The sequence below is a fragment of the Microplitis demolitor genome, chromosome 7 (assembly GCF_026212275.2).
Source record: "Microplitis demolitor isolate Queensland-Clemson2020A chromosome 7, iyMicDemo2.1a, whole genome shotgun sequence".
Taxonomy (NCBI): domain Eukaryota; kingdom Metazoa; phylum Arthropoda; class Insecta; order Hymenoptera; family Braconidae; genus Microplitis; species Microplitis demolitor.
In genome coordinates this window covers 7,564,354-7,580,824 of record NC_068551.1, presented here as the reverse complement: position 1 = coordinate 7,580,824, position 16,471 = coordinate 7,564,354, and the positions used below count along the sequence as shown (strand labels likewise).

At 34.1% G+C, this 16,471-nt stretch overlaps 1 protein-coding gene across 2 annotated transcripts in view; it reads left to right on the top strand.

The window, feature by feature from the left end:
* Window positions 1-16,082, top strand: part of LOC103573872 (E3 ubiquitin-protein ligase UBR4) — a 30,789-nt gene extending 14,707 nt beyond the window's left edge. For both annotated transcript variants that reach the window (XM_008553128.2, XM_008553127.2), the window contains exons 11-16: window positions 838-5,535; window positions 5,605-5,759; window positions 5,832-5,981; window positions 6,763-6,964; window positions 7,027-14,908; window positions 15,512-16,082. In XM_008553128.2, the coding sequence (XP_008551350.1) occupies window positions 838-5,535; window positions 5,605-5,759; window positions 5,832-5,981; window positions 6,763-6,964; window positions 7,027-14,908; window positions 15,512-15,576 (13,152 nt within the window). In that variant the 3' untranslated portion in view covers window positions 15,577-16,082. The remainder of the gene's footprint in view (window positions 1-837; window positions 5,536-5,604; window positions 5,760-5,831; window positions 5,982-6,762; window positions 6,965-7,026; window positions 14,909-15,511) is intronic.
* The last annotated feature ends 389 nt before the right edge of the window (window positions 16,083-16,471 follow it).

Genomic DNA, 16,471 nt, shown 5'->3' with positions numbered 1-16,471 from the left:
CCTATAATTTAATTAAAATTCGATCTGGCGGGCCTCTTACAAGGCCTTGAGTAACTGAAGAGTGTATAAATAGTATACAATTAGCATGTTAGATGGCTATCAGATGACTTAAATTTTCGCTCCCGATTTTCAAGTCGAAAATCTAAATCGCACTGTTACAGTTTTTTCATCTTATATTGTTCAGATTAGTTTTGTACCTTAAGAACATTTTTTTTATAAATAAATAATTTTACCCTATCTAAGATTCGAACTTAAACCGATCACGTGAGACTTGTGACGTTCAGCCACGGTGACTTATTGGAAGTCATGATTTTAATACTCTTAAGTTATTCGTCGATTTTTGTCATCTTAAAAATTACTTAACACAACTAAATAATTAAATTTAAATATTTAATTGCTTATAGAATTAGCCCTCGAAAAAATTAATACATTTTATATTTCTATCAATACCAATGAGAAATTGAACTGCATTATAAAAACGAATTTTGTTTTTAGTACAAGAATTTTTTTCTACATTTTAATTATAACTTTCTTCAATTCCTTTTTTTATTTAACCAAATAATTGCTTAATTGAAATTTTTAATTGTAATAAATTTGAAAACGTATCAACTAAATTTAATAAATATTTGGTTGCCTTAAGAAATTGATGCTTCTTGAAATTTATCACTAAAGTGAAGCAATAGTTTTCTTAAAATGATAACTATCAATTTAATTGTAGAAAAAAATGACTTATTTTGAGTATTTATTGAAACAAGAAAAATAATTACTTGAATTTCATTTTTTTCTCTCAGTGTACCTCAATAAATATTTTTGAACGACATATAATTTTTTGTTTAGGTTCAGTGGAATCTGCTTTCTGCCACAAGCTTAGCGCCGGATACAAAAGAAGGTAGTAAACAAGCCGCAAGAGTTTATACTCCTTGGAAAGAAATAGAAGATAATTATCCAAAAAGTGGATCACAAGACGAATTCACTATGAAACCGCGTTTCTATAACTTAACTAACGCCGATTTTAATAATCAAGATATGCCAAAGTTAGATGGATTAGCGTGTAACTTTATATTAGGGACTACAGACAAAGTTAAATATCCTTTGCTCATAGATGCATTAATAGATATCCTTAATGTTATTAATCAAACCAGTTTACCACGAAAATTGCAGACCGATGCAAAAGATAAAATGTCTATCACTGGTTTATGTGCTACGCAATACTGTTTTTTTATTTGTTGGAGACTTTTATTAATGTTGCCGCCTTCTACAACGTACATGGATAAATTAGCTCTGGGTGAAGAGATTCCGGCAGGTCCAATGCTTTTGTACTCCTTGATTTGGGGCCCTCGGACTGCTTATAAGACGTTTGCTGGGTGGATGAAAGATTGTCTTGTTAAACAAGGAATGTTTACTCAATATGCTGAGAATCTTCTTAAAACAGTATCATCGACAGTTAATTCCTTAAAGTATGACATTACATTAGCGAAAAACTGTATTAAAATTTTTAAACCAGAGTTGAATACTTCAGATAAAATAATGCCACAATCATCATTACCAAAGTTAAGTTCACTCACGATTTTGGCTGCAATAATTGGAAAATTGCAAGTCCTTATGGACGAAAACATTTCGAAAACACCAACGGATAAAATAGACACTAGTAGAAATCCACAGAACTCGGAATCAACGTCATCAACGACAAATAAAATGATTGCTGATATACTTCCGCATGTATTATCATTAACGGAAGTAATTTTATCTTCTTGCCGGTCTAGTGTTCTCTATCAAATGCATGAACTTTCTGAACCAGCTAAGAAATATAATTTACGAGATTATTTAGTATTAGACGGTATTATTAGTGTAGCTAATGCTAACTTGGCTACGGAATCTTCTATTGTTACGCTATTACCTGTCGGTATTCGTTCTATTTTAGATAAATGGAAGGCCGTAAACGTAACCTATATACCGTGGAATACTTATGCAAATGATATTATTCCAGCTGAAAGCTATATTCTCACTATAGTAAACCATCACATCAGTACTTTATCAGAGTATGGAATCTTTTCAATAAATCCATCACTTAAAAATCTACTTTATTCTTTAGTAGTTTTCCTTCATGAATATGTTACTCCCGCCAATGTACCGGAAAATTCAGAAATTTACAACCAAACAATTGAAATTTTGATATCTCTCACTGTGGACGCAAGAACTGATTACTTACAAGATATGGTATCAAAAATTTTAACCAAATTACTTGGCGGCATTGAAAGTGAATCGAGAAAATTAAAAGAATATCTTTTTATTCTAAATCATACTTACAATGTTATTATTGATTACACGAAACACAATGAATTTATAAATCTTTCCGTTGATGGTAAAATTCTTAAACAATGCATTAAATATTGGGAGCAGTTGTTAGACAGTCCTGTGGGATGCAAAGCTTTAGATCAATTTTTCACATCTTGTCCAAACCGAACACTAGTATCCGTTCTTTTGTCAATTTCATCTCCACAAGCATCTCAACAATTCAACTTTCATGTTCTTCACTTTTTTAATAAATTATTTAAAACTGCTGAGAAAATGAATGACGATTCATTAGATCGTCTTTGTTGTTCAGTTTCGAATCTTACAAACGTCGAAAATGATGTTCTTCAGTCTTGGCTAAAGCACGTAATTTTGGGGACTAAAAATAACATACCAAATGTATTACCAACGAATATACAAACTGGAAAAACTACGGGAACTGCCAGTACGTCTGAAAATGTTGATGAAGCTCAAAAAAATGAAAATCTAAATAATATATCTGAAAATGAGCAAGTAGCTTGGCCAACTGCGCTATTAAACTCTGCAAACAGCAATCAAATATCTAGTTTTAATGAAGATCATCAAATTATGCAAGAACACAGTCAATTACTCCAAGCGCTTACAAATTATGTTGTCAAAGCAAATAATTCATTAGACGAAAATGTTTCTGCTACTATACTTCAAGCTTTGATACCATGGGGTTATCATATTCTGTCTTCAAGCATCGAAGGGGCGGGATTTTCTGAATTAATGCAAGTAATGTCAACATTGGCTGACACCGGAAATGACAAAGGGCACGTACTACTTTTTAAAGCAGCAACTGATTGGGTTGAGTTATGTAAGCAGCGATTAATGAATAAAGACTTACAAACACTTGAAAAACCATTGCCGTACATTGAAGCAGGCTGGTGTGTTTTAAATTATATTGCTGATATTGTTAATGCAGTTTGTCCTCTGCAATTATTCGCGTATGATAGAGCTACAAGTCCACCGTGGGAAGGAGCATCTCCTCTGAATGATTTTAATGATGATTGGATGGATGAATTAGCTCACGAAGATGATGATAGTGCTGCGGAAGATTCTGATGAAGACAGTCTTTGTAATAAATTATGTACATTTACAGTGACACAAAAAGAATTCACAAACCAACATTGGTATCACTGTCATACCTGTACGATGGTTGATGGAGCTGGTGTGTGTACAGTTTGTGCCCGAGTGTGCCACAGAGGACACGATGTCACTTACGCCAAGTATGGAAATTTCTTCTGTGATTGTGGTTCCAAAGATGATGGATCATGTCAAGCTTTGACGAAAAGAAGTCCACAAAGTTCAGAGCATCAAATAGGAAATACTCCAACGTATAATATTGTCAATGGAAATGAAAGCAGTACTCTAACAACTAGTAGACTGCGTAAACGAGCTACAAGTCCTGTTCATTATGATGAAAATTTAGAGCGTAATGAAAAAGATAAAAAGAAACAAGTTAAATTAGCAAAACAGTTAGAAGGTTCTAAAGAATGGGTACTGTCCCAATTATGGTCTAGCGGATTGATAATTTCATTAGTTGAACTTACAAAAACATTATTACCAGCAATAAATATTTCTTGTCAAAAAAATTCTTCAGTTGGATGCCATACTCGTGCGCAAATTGCACTCAGACAACTTCATACATTAGAAAAAAGATTTGATCATACTGATCAACTGATGTTGTCAACTTTAGGCTCTCAAGAAGGAGCATTCGAAAATGTAAGAATGAACTACTCAGGTGATCAGGGACAAACAATTAGACAGCTTTTATCTGCTCATATGATTAGAAGAGTTGCCATGTGTTGCTTATCATCTCTTCATGGTAAACGACAGCATCTTGCCGTATCACATGAGAAAGGAAAAATTACTGTTTTGCAACTGAGTACTCTATTGAAACAAGCCGACTCTTCAAAACGAAAATTAACTTTAACAAGATTAGCCTCTGCGCCTATTCCCTTTACTGTTTTAACCATCACCAGTAATCCGTGGAATGAAGACTTTTTAGCTGTCTGTGGTTTAAAAGATTGTCATGTTTTGACATTCAACAGTTCTGGCATAGTATCAGATCATTTAGTTCTTCATCCACAACGCGAACCTGGTAATTTTATTATCAAAGCCATATGGTTACCTGGTTCTCAAACTCAACTGTCATTAGTTACCGCTGATTTTGTTAAAATTTATGACCTCAGCAAAGACGCACTTAGTCCTCAATATTATTTCCTTGTCCCAATTGGTAAAATCAGAGATTGTACGTTTGTACACACTGAAGATGGAGTTTTTTACCTCCTTCTTATGTCATCTGCGGGATATATTTACAGCCAAGCTATGACCGATGAAAGTTCTGCGAAGCATGGTCCATTTTACGTCACCAACACTTTAGATATTTATCATCCAGAAATTAAGGATTACGGACAAGTTGGTGGTGGCGGAGTTTCTCTCTATTATTCTCATGCACTTCAGTTACTATTTTTCAGTTACACATGTGGTAAAAGTTTTATTGCGCCTCTAAAAAACATGGACGCAGACATAACTACTGTGTTTATGATAAATCTTCAAAGTAATAAATCAAATGGCAATAAATCTAATAATAATCAGCCTCAACCTCTTTGTCAATGGAGCGAAGTCGCTAATCATCCAGGATTAGTTTGTTCTGTGTTTCAAACAAGTAATAATCCAGTAATATTAATGATAAAACCTGATGTGATAATGGTACAAGAAATCAGGGTCGTTCCCAAAGCAAAAATAATGGATATGGTAGCAATAAGACATCCAAGTTCTAATGCTGAGCACAGAACGACTCTTATACTCCTTTGCGAAGACGGCAGCTTAAGAATCTATATGGCTGCAATGGAACAAACTGGATTCTGGATGTCTGCGAACGTTCAATCCCTTGGCACTATTACTGGGATAAAACAAAACAGGAAAAAAAAAGCAGCTAAAATTGGCAAACCTTCAGGATTAGTATCTTTTCCAATAGACTTTTTTGAACATTGTCAACTAATGAATGATGTTGAATTTGGAGGCAATGATTTACTACAAATCTACAATGTTGCTCAAATAAAGCATCGACTGAATACCACTGGAATGTATGTTGTTTCTACAAAAGCTATTGGTTTTAATGTGGAAGTTATTAATAATGATCCCACGCTAGTCATTACCGGCATTAGAGTCCAACTTGGAAGTCAAGACATTCAAAGAGCTCCACTTTATGTTGAAGTAAATTATTTATACATTTATTTATATTTATAAAAATTTTTTTTTAATGACATTAATATTTATTGATAGGTTTTTGGTAGAAGTATTCGTACTTCTTTAACACGAAGTCGTTGGTTCGACATTCCATTGACAAGGGAAGAAAGTCTTCAAGCTGATAAAAAGCTAGTAATTACTTTTGGACTTTCGCAAGACCCAGATGTTATTATGGTCGATTCAATAAAAATGTAAGTTTTTGATAAATTTTTTTTTCGTCATAAAACGTAGATAAAAAGATAATTTCATATTCTATATCGTAGATACGGTAAAACAAAAGATGCCTTTGGTTGGCCTGAGGAGCCTGATGAAATATTAACTGGACAAACAACACCCGCACCAATTGCGAGCTCAACGGTCAATACTGAAAGTGAAAACGCTGTCGTTGCGACTCCACTTACATCGCTTGATAAGTAAGTACTGTTAATTAATAATCAAAAGTTTATATCTTATAATGAGGCATCCAACTGAATATAAATATTCGGAACCATGATAACTTTTAAAAAATATAATAAATTGGCCTAATTTGTTTTTTCATTGGTTCTGTATCTTTTTTCGTAAAAACTCTTTTGAAAATCACTATCTAACTTCTTTTTGTTTAATTATAATTAATAAAAAAAAAAAAAACTTAAAACCAGTAATCAATGAAAAATTTGGCTCCCATTTTTTATTTTTATTATTATTTTTTTTCCACTTCTGGCAGCAGCATTAATGTGACAGTAAGATTAAAAAAAAAATAAAAAGCGACATCTAAGAAAAAACGGCGGTATATTTTTGAATAATAAAAATCAATCTGAAACAAAAAACTAAAATTAAAATATAAAATTATTAAGTTAAAAGTTAAATAATAATTAATTATGTGAAAAAATTATGAAAATAATCAAAGTAATAATAAAAAAATAAAATATTAATAATTATCATGAGCGATTAAGGTGTGCACTTTTGGATTTTCCAACATTTTTTATTAATTTATCATCATTAATATTAAGTCTATATACTTGAGTCTATTTAAAAAAACTGGAAAACGGTTGGCTCTGCAGACCAGCTCCAAAACTTCTCTCTGCTTGAGAGCTCAAGGAGCTTGAAAACATGATTGTGAATACATTTTTAAGCTCTTCAAGTTCAAAACTACTTATTAATGCATTGATTTTTTCGATTTCTTCAAAAACTTTACGTATGTATTGATTTTTGTAGAATGGTTTTGAGTATTCTGGAAGTCTTAGAGCCTTCATTCGCTTTATTCGCTAACGACGAAAGCAAATCATCTCTTCGAAGTGCAGCAATAGATGTGGCGTCACGTCTCCTTACGTTACCTGTTCCCCCGTTGGTTCAAATCCGTACGACAGCACTTCTTGCAGCATTACACCATTCTAAATCAGCATATTATTTCCATAAAGTAAGTTTATAAATATTTACATGCTAGTTTAATAATTAATATTAACAAAAAACATTTTTTAGGATCAAATTCTGCTTACACACGTACTTGAGTCATTAAAAGTAATGCGAACTCTTAATGAGACATGGATGGATGCTGAAAACTTTTATAGACTTGTACTTATTGTTCGAAGTATTGCAATCGCCCGTCCATACAATCTTACGAAATTTGCTGAGCAAAATACAGCAAAACCTATAAATGAAAATATCATACCAATTTTCGAGAACGACCGTATTGCTTATTATAGTCAACGATCTGGAATTGAAAACGAACAACATTTAGTTTTACAACTGATGGACGTTTTTTGGATGCTTCATATGGCATATCCAAAAAATTTAGCTTTGGGACCTGTAGTAGTGCCTGGTTTGACCCACACTGAAGCTGTAACATACGCCATGATAGAAATAATTCACGCTTTTACAATGTGTGATGCTGAATGGAATTCTGGTATTGCTGCTAAACTGTACATTCAACTTCTTTTATCATCTGATATTGCAGTCAGTTCTAGCGCCAAGCAAGCCATCGTAAAAGTATTGAAACCTCGGTTCAAAAGAGGAAGAGTTTATGGATCAAGTCCACCGCATTGTGATACACCTGGCGCAGCCACAGACATGGATAAAGAAGCAGACATTTCATCTACATTACAATCTCAGGATACTAAAGAATATGATAATCAATACGATATTGAGATGGTTGAACCTATGGCACTTCTTGAAGCGAACTCAAATCTGGCTAGCGGAATTCCAACTCCAAATTCTTTAGAAACTCTTCTTGAGTCAAGGCGATTCCCTCAACTTCTCGAACTTCCAGCAGACGCGGATGATGAAACAATGGTAGAACTAGCTATTGCTTTGAGTTTACAAGACCATGAAAGTGGTGCAGATTTACAAACTGTTCAGCAAAATTTTCAACAAGGATTAATCAATCTACAAAGTATCCGGAGTATTCCAAACTTAAGTGGATCTGCTTTACAGAATCTTCAAACCCGAGCTATACAAGAATTAGGTAACGCACCAGGATCAGCTTCAGGACAAGATGCAAGTCGTTATTCCGATACAGGTACTTCCGCTGGAGGATCTGAAGATGAAGGATCAGCAGTGGTTGTGGATGCAAGTACTTTGCAAACATCTCTTGCTGAACAAGGAGGAAGTGGTGGCAGTAAAGAAAGTGAGAGTGGAGGCAGTGAAAGTGGTGGTAGTGCTGTAGACAGTATAACATGCGAGCACAACGTGTCAGGAAGAAGCTCAGCCTATGGAGATAACAATGCAGAAACGGTTCCTCGTACAAGTGATGAACCATCAACGCGCTTAGAAGATAATTCTCCAGGTCTTCCTGCTACTGCAAGTATCCCTCCACAGAGTGACATTGAACAAGAACAAAGCAACGATCCAGAAATTGAAGTAACTATTGAAGCCATGAGTAAACTCCAAACTGTGCGACTTTCATTATTGGAAAAGTTAACTCAGTTTATACCCCAATTAACTAACGTATCTGGCGTTCTTTCTATTCCTTTAATGCAAGTATTTTTAGTTTTGACATCAGACTTAGATGGCCAAGAAGAAAGTGATCGCCGTAGCGTTGAACATTTATTAAATGTTCTTGTAGAAGAGTTAAACATGCAAAACCCTGATGTAGTTGACATTCATAAACGCAGCAAGAAACGAGAAGTTCACTTGATCATAATGCGATTGCTTAGTGTACTGATGTCAAGATCAAAATGCGCTAGTAAATCGCAAACCGAAAATTCAAATTTCGTTCCTCAAATAACAGCTAAAATCCTCAATAAAGCCGGGGTTATTAGTTATTGTTTGACATTATTAAGAGCATTATTAGAGTATTGGAAAACAACATCAACTGAAGACAGTGAACCTGTTGTCGGTGGACAGTTATTAAAAGAACATTTAACTGTATCACCCCCTGATATGTCTCCATTTTTCTTACGGCAATATGTTAAAGGTCACGCTGTTGATGTTTTTAAACCTTATCCCCAGTTATTAACAGAAATGGCTCTACGGCTACCGTATCAAGTTCACAAGTACGGAGAAAATATTTCAATCCATCCGTCATTCGATCAGCAGGCCTGGTACTTTTATCTATGTGAATATATGATGCTTTATCAAACGCCATTTATTAGACGTCAAGTGCGAAAACTTCTACAGTTTATATGTGGCAACAAAGAAAAATATAGACAATTACGAGACTTACACGCTCTTGTTTCTCATATGCAAAGCGTTCAACAACTTTGTAATTCTGGAGGATATGATCCGTTCCAAACACATTTACATTCTATCAACTTGCCATATGATTCCTTAGTTGAGCTCATGGAACACTTGAAGTGCTGTGTTGAAGTGGCAACAAGTCGAACAGGAAATTGGCAAAGATTTTGTCTCAAACAAAATACCATACTTTCGTATCTCTTTACAATTTCTACGCTACTCAATGAAGGTGTCAGTCCTACCGTTCTCCAACTTCTTCAATGCGCTATTTGTTCTTCGACAAAGCCAAGAGATACAAAAGTTAAAGAGTCTAAATTAATAACAAATTTAAAAGAGCGCAGAGATCGTGCTAAATCGGAAGATTTAGATATCGAAGCTAAATTCGAAGAAACTCAATGCGTTATTTTAGTAGAACAAATTCAGAAACAGATTTCGCCTGTTTTGCTGATAAAATTCATTAAGGCATTTTTGCTGGAAACTAACAACACTAATGTTCGATGGCAAGCCCATTCATTGATTTTGGCAATATATAAAAACAGCGGGCCATCAAATCAAGAAGCTCTATTGGATCTTCTTTGGAACTTGTGGCCACTTCTTCCTGTTTACGGACGTAAAGCCGCACAATTTGTTGATCTTCTCGGTTACTTTTCGTTAAAAACTCCTGATGCTGGTAAGAAAATGCATTCTTACATGGAACAAGCTATTGCAGTTCTTCATACTCAGAATCAACTACTTGCTTGTCATCCTAGCGCAAATTTGTACAGAATGTTGACACAATTCGTAGAATTGGATGGATATTATTTAGAAAGTGAACCTTGTCTAGTTTGTAATAATCCAGAAGTTCCAATGGCTACAATAAAGCTTTCTTCTATTAAAGTTGATTCGAAATTCACTACCACAACACAGATGGTAAAATTGGTATCTAGTCATACTATAAGTCGTATAATTTTACGTATTGGTGATTTGAAAAGAGTAAAAATGGTTAGAACCATTAATATTTTTTACAATAATAAATCTGTACAAGCAGTAGTTGAATTGAAAAATAAACCAGCGATGTGGTACAAAGCAAAAAAAGTAACTCTGATTCAAGGTCAAACCGAAGTAAAAATGGAGTTTCCATTACCAATCATAGCGTGTAATTTAATGATTGAGTACGCAGACTTTTTTGAAAATATCCAAGCTTCTTCAGAGACTCTACAGTGTCCCAGGTGCTCTGCTAGTGTTCCAGCAAATCCTGGTGTCTGTGCTAATTGTGGCGAGAATGTTTTTCAATGTCACAAGTGTCGAGCTATTAATTACGATGAGAAGGATCCGTTTTTGTGTCATGCGTGTGGATTTTGCAAGTACGCTAAGTTTGATTATACTTTCACCGCTCGACCTTGCTGTGCTGTTGATCCTATTGAAAATGATGAAGATCGAAAAAGAACAGTAGTAACTATCAATACTTGGCTTGAAAAAGCCGATCGTATTTATAAAACTCTAACATCAAACAAGCCAACTCTCGAGATGCTTTTGATGAAAATAGCCGAACACAAACTAGACAGAAGCATTGAAGAAGGAATCCAAGTATCTAATAATATTCAAGTTAATCGAACAATCCAGTTGTTAGCTCAGCGATATTGTGGAGACTGTAAAACTTCGTTTGAAGAATTAAGTAAAATAATTCAGCGTGTTATTGCCTGGCGTCGGGAACTTGTAGCCTATGACAGAAACCAAAGAGGAGCTCAGAGCTTCTACATTAAATCAACAGTTAACAGTAGTATTAAAGAAGAAAGTACTGTCCCGCCTGCGGGAAGATGCTATGGCTGTGCGTCTGCTGCTACCGAACACTGTCTCACGCTTCTTCGTGCACTAGCTACCAATAATGTTGCTAAGGAAGTGCTCTGCAAAAATGGTTTTGTTCAGGAACTCATCGATCATAATTTATGTAGAGGAACAATACAAACACAAGAAGACGTACGCCAATTGCTTTGCTTTATAACACGCGACAACTTACAATCAACAAATGAACTTTGCTCTCTTTTAATGAATCGAGTGACAATGACTTTGAGAGGTCGAATCACTACTTCGGATTTAGTTATGGACGTCAGATATGATATGGCTCTTCTTGCTGCACTTTTGCAAAAAGAAGACGGTTGTTGGGAAGAAAAATTGCGTTGCGTAATGCAGTTATTCCTTATGGCCTGCAAAGAATCTAAGAGCCCAGTTGTTATGGAAAGTATAATTCTGCCTTGTTTAAAAATTTTACAAGATCTTATTAAACCTGATCAACCCATGTCTAAAAGGAACAAAGATAAAATGATAGAATCGCTCGCAACCATTCAGCTGCCTGAAGGAATAAATATTGAAGTAACTAAATGGCTTAGCAATGATTCAAGTCACAGTTTCAGTGAGTGGCTACAAAGAATGCCATCGAAAAAGTCCATTTTCTCTTTGAATAAACCTTTAAAGAAAGACGAAGCGCGAAATCTTTATCTGATTGAAAAATATGGACGTCGTTGGTATTATCATTGTTCACATTTAAAAGAAATTCAACCTCTTCAGCTGGTTAACAGTTCTTGGTTAAAAGAAGTTATTTTTAATCCGAGTTCAAGATTAGCTCGACAGGTGGCTTGTAATATGATTGAAAGTCTTTGTCAAGGTACAGAACGTAAAAAAAAAGTTCTGGTATTACTCATTAGTTATCTCGATGAGCTAAAATATGCTGGTGAAAATAGTGCCGAATTCTTGTCATTATTTCAAAATCTTATTAGCCAGGCTCCGTGGAAACAATTTTTAGCCATACGTGGAGTAATGACCAAATTAGCTGATTTATTAATGAGTGAAATAAAGGAATTACATCGATTAGAAGAAACCACTTTAACGACCGATTTAGCTCAAGGCTATTCATTAAAAATGCTCACCGAGTTATTAGCCACATTTTTAGAACAAGAAAATATAAAACAACAATACAAGGGTAGACTAGTTGGCGCCGTTCTCAATGGATATCTTTCTTTGAGGCGGCTAGTGGTACAAAGAACAAGACTTATTGATGATACACAAGAAAAACTTTTAGAATTGTTGGAAGAAATGACTTCTGGAACAGAAGAGGAAACTAAAGCTTTTATGTCTATTTGTGTAGAAACTGTTCAAAAATACAGTCTACAAGACGTCACCACTCCGGTATTTGTTTTCGAGAGGCTTTGCTCAATAATATATCCTGAGGAAAACGATATTGGAGAATTCTTCCTTACTCTAGAAAAAGATCCTCAACAAGAAGACTTTCTTCAAGGCAGAATGCTGGGTAATCCCTACAGTAGTTTAGAGCCTGGTCTCGGTCCTTTAATGAGAGATGTTAAGAATAAAATTTGCCAAGATTGTGAGCTTGTAGCTTTACTGGAAGATGACAACGGAATGGAACTCCTTGTAAATAATAAAATTATAAGTCTGGATCTTTTAGTGAAAGAGGTTTACAAAAAAATCTGGGTTCATGAGGGAGGTGAATGTGATGCCATGAGAGTTGTTTATAGAATGAGAGGTTTACTTGGTGATGCAACTGAGGAATTCGTTGAAACATTGAATGCTAGCAGTGAACAAGAAATAAATAATGAAGAAGTTTACAAAATGGCTAACGTACTGGCAGAATGCGGAGGGCTTGAAGTGATGCTGGCTCGTTTGGCTGCAATTCAAGATGTCAATCGAGCTCGGCCACTTCTCCAAGTTTTACTGAAATTATTTAGATTATCGGTAAAAGTTAAGAAAAACCAAGAAGTTTTGAGTCGCCCTGAATTAGGAGCAGTCACAATATTATTGGAAATACTGCAGAAATGTCTTGCAACTGAATCTGATAGTTCTCAAGCCAAAGTAACAGAACAGTTATTGGATATAATGGAAATGATTCTTACAAACGCTACTTCACAATCTTTAAAATCCTTTAAAGAATTTTCAAGAACTCTGGGCGGACCAGAACATGTCAATGCTCTTCTTTCTTGCACTCAATCAGCGGCAGTAAGACAGAGTACTAATGTCTTAATTCATCTTGCTAGAGTTCTCGCAACTCTTACTTACGGTAATCAAGATAAAATGAATATTCTTTACAATTATTTCAAACCAGTGCTTAATTTTTACGAATTTGATTACGAACATACATCCGAAGATGAACAAAAGCTAGAACTGTTCTGTGTCTTGTGTCAGGGAATCGATCGAAATGTTATTGGTAATACTTTGAAAGATTATATTATAGATATGGGTATCGTTAAAGATGCATTTGAATATATCACAGTTTATGCTCCGTGTGTAAAGCCGACGCTTTTACATACTGATAGTGATGAATTAAAAGAATTCATTTCAAAACCAGCTCTGAAATATATTTTACGTTTCTTAACTGGTTTAGCAACGGATCATGAAGCTACTCAACTTACTGCATCTCAAATCACAATAAACATAATCCATAGGCTCGAACAAGTATCTTCTGATGAGCACGTTGGATCATTAGCTGAAAATCTACTGGAAGCGCTGTGCACAAATAAAAAAGTTGCTAAACTTATTGAAGAAGCGCGACAAAATACTCGTAGTGAAAAGAAACGTCTAGCTATGGCAATGCGAGAACGTCAGCTTGGCGCCCTTGGAATGCGAACAAATGATAAAGGGCAAGTCACTGCTAGTGGAACACTTCTTCAGCAAATAGAAGATCTTGGAGACGAGACTGGACTTGTATGCGTTATCTGCCGTGAAGGATATAAATTTAAACCAAATATGGTACTGGGAATTTACACTTTTACCAAACGTTGTAACGTCGAAGAATTTGAAATCAAGCAAAGAAAAACTGTAGGATATTCAACAGTGACTCATTTTAATGTAGTCCATGTTGATTGTCACATGTCTGCAGTTCGTCTAGCTCGGGCAAGAGATGAGTGGGAAAGCGCAGCTTTACAGAATGCTAATACCAAATGCAATGGCCTTCTTCCACTTTGGGGTCCACTTGTTCCCGAATCCGCATTTGCTAGTTGTTTAGCGAGGCATAATACATACTTGCAAGAGTGTACTGGTCATAGAGATATATCTTATTCGTCGACTATCCATGATCTAAAACTTTTACTACTTCGATTTGCTCAAGAAAAAAGTTTTCATGATGATACAGGAGGCGGAGGACCCCAGTCTAATATGCACATAATACCTTATCTCATACATATGGCTCTGTATGTCATGAATACAACGCGAGCTAGTGTCAAAGAAGAACAACAAATAATGAATTACCTGAAATCATCGCCGTCATCAGCATGGCTGGACCAATGTTATGAAGCTGAAGGTCCTTTATATCAAATTACTCTTTCACTAATTGTCCACTCGCCTGTTTTATGGCAAGAAAAGAAAATAATACATTTGCAAAGACTTATTATTCTTGCTCACCAACGGTACACGTCACCTTCAGGTCCAACTAAAACAATTACTGACACAGCTGTAAAAGAGTACTCTGTATATAAAAGCGTTTTTATATTCTTCGGTCTCATTGATGCAATTTACGCAAACTTCTTCAAAGATGCAAATTTATCTGCTAAAATTACATCATATCAACAATGGTCCACTACTTTGGCTGATTATATTAGAGAGAATGATGAAGCTATGTTGAAAGCTTCTGAACGTGTTTTGGCAACCTATCGAGATGATTTATTACTCTGCAATTCATTTAATGAATTTTGTGATATTGTCGGTATGTTTCATTTTTTTTTCTTTTTATTTTATTTAAAACTATAGTTACACTGAGAGAAAAAAATGTATATTTTCCAAAAAAAAATGCTTGATTTAAGTATTTGAGTTACTTGAGCAGTGCCAAGCAGTTATTTTTTTCAATCAAGTAGAATAATTTTCATGATACCAGCATCGAAACTTGAAGTTTTAGTGTCTTTACAGCCAATCGAAACAAGCTAATTTCAGTCCCATCTTTCATTTCGTTATAAATTTTTTCTTAGTGTAAGAATTTTTTTCTAATTTTGAATCATATCTTTCTTCAATTCCTTTTTTTTTTATTCAACCAAATAATTGCTTTGTTGAAATTTTTAATTGTAATAAATTTGAGAAAGTATCAACTAAATCAAAGAAATATTTGCTTGCCTTAAATAATTAATGCTTCTAGAAATTTATTACTAACGTGAAACAATAGTTTTCTTAAAATTAGAACTATTAATTTCACTTTAGAAGAAAATTACTTGTTTTGAGTATTTATGGAAACAAGAAAAATAATTAATTGAATTCATTTTTTTTCTCAGTGTGAATACTAAAATAATATTTATTAAATCACATTTATAATTTTCAGGTTTACATGATGATATTCCAGATTTACAATCATACATAGCCGATTGTTTAAGAGGGCTAGAATAAGAAAATAATCTAGTAATCACAATTTTATTTAAATTAATTTGACAATAATTATAAAGAAAATGATTTAATGGTCTGAAAATATTAGTAGTCTATTATTTTATTAATACAAGAAATATAATTTCTTTCGAAGAAAAAAAGTCAAGTTGTCTCTCAATGAATTCGATTAAATAAAAAAATTATAAATGTTTATACTTTTTATTTTTATCAATTAATATTGAACACCTCGACCACGAAGCGACTTTACTGTCGAAATGCTAAAATCACCTTATTTTCTCATTGAATCGTATTTATTATTTTTAATATCGCATTAACACATTATGAAAAACACATTAATATTAAGAGGAAACATTAATTAATGTCTGTTGTTTGTTTTTTTTAATTAAACAACATATATTATTATAAAAATATATTATCGTCGCCAACTGTTAGTCGAACTCAAAAATAGTATGGCACAGATATCTCCAAAACAGCTTTAGAGTGGCTACAAATAAATGATTTCGAAATTTCCTGATATTTCCTGATTTTCCAGTAAAGTTTTTCACATTTTTCCCTGTTTCAGAAATTTAATTCGTATAAGATATTTTTTAACTTTTCGTTACTCGCGCTATGACCATAGTGCTCGAGCGTGACGCCGCTTTTTCGACTGAAATTGCAGTAAAAATTACTGTACAGGTATTTGTGACTTTATACTTAACCAATTCTCTTTTTGAAATCTATATTTTTGTTAAACATGTTTATAGTTTATAAATATACATTTTACATATAAAAAAAGTATACTTATTGACATCAAAAATGTGAAAAAGCGGCACAATGCTCATAATGCGAGTTAAGTTGTCAATTTAATTTTTCTGACCACATTGCCAAACGTACTGTTGTTACTGTAAAAAATAAGTCA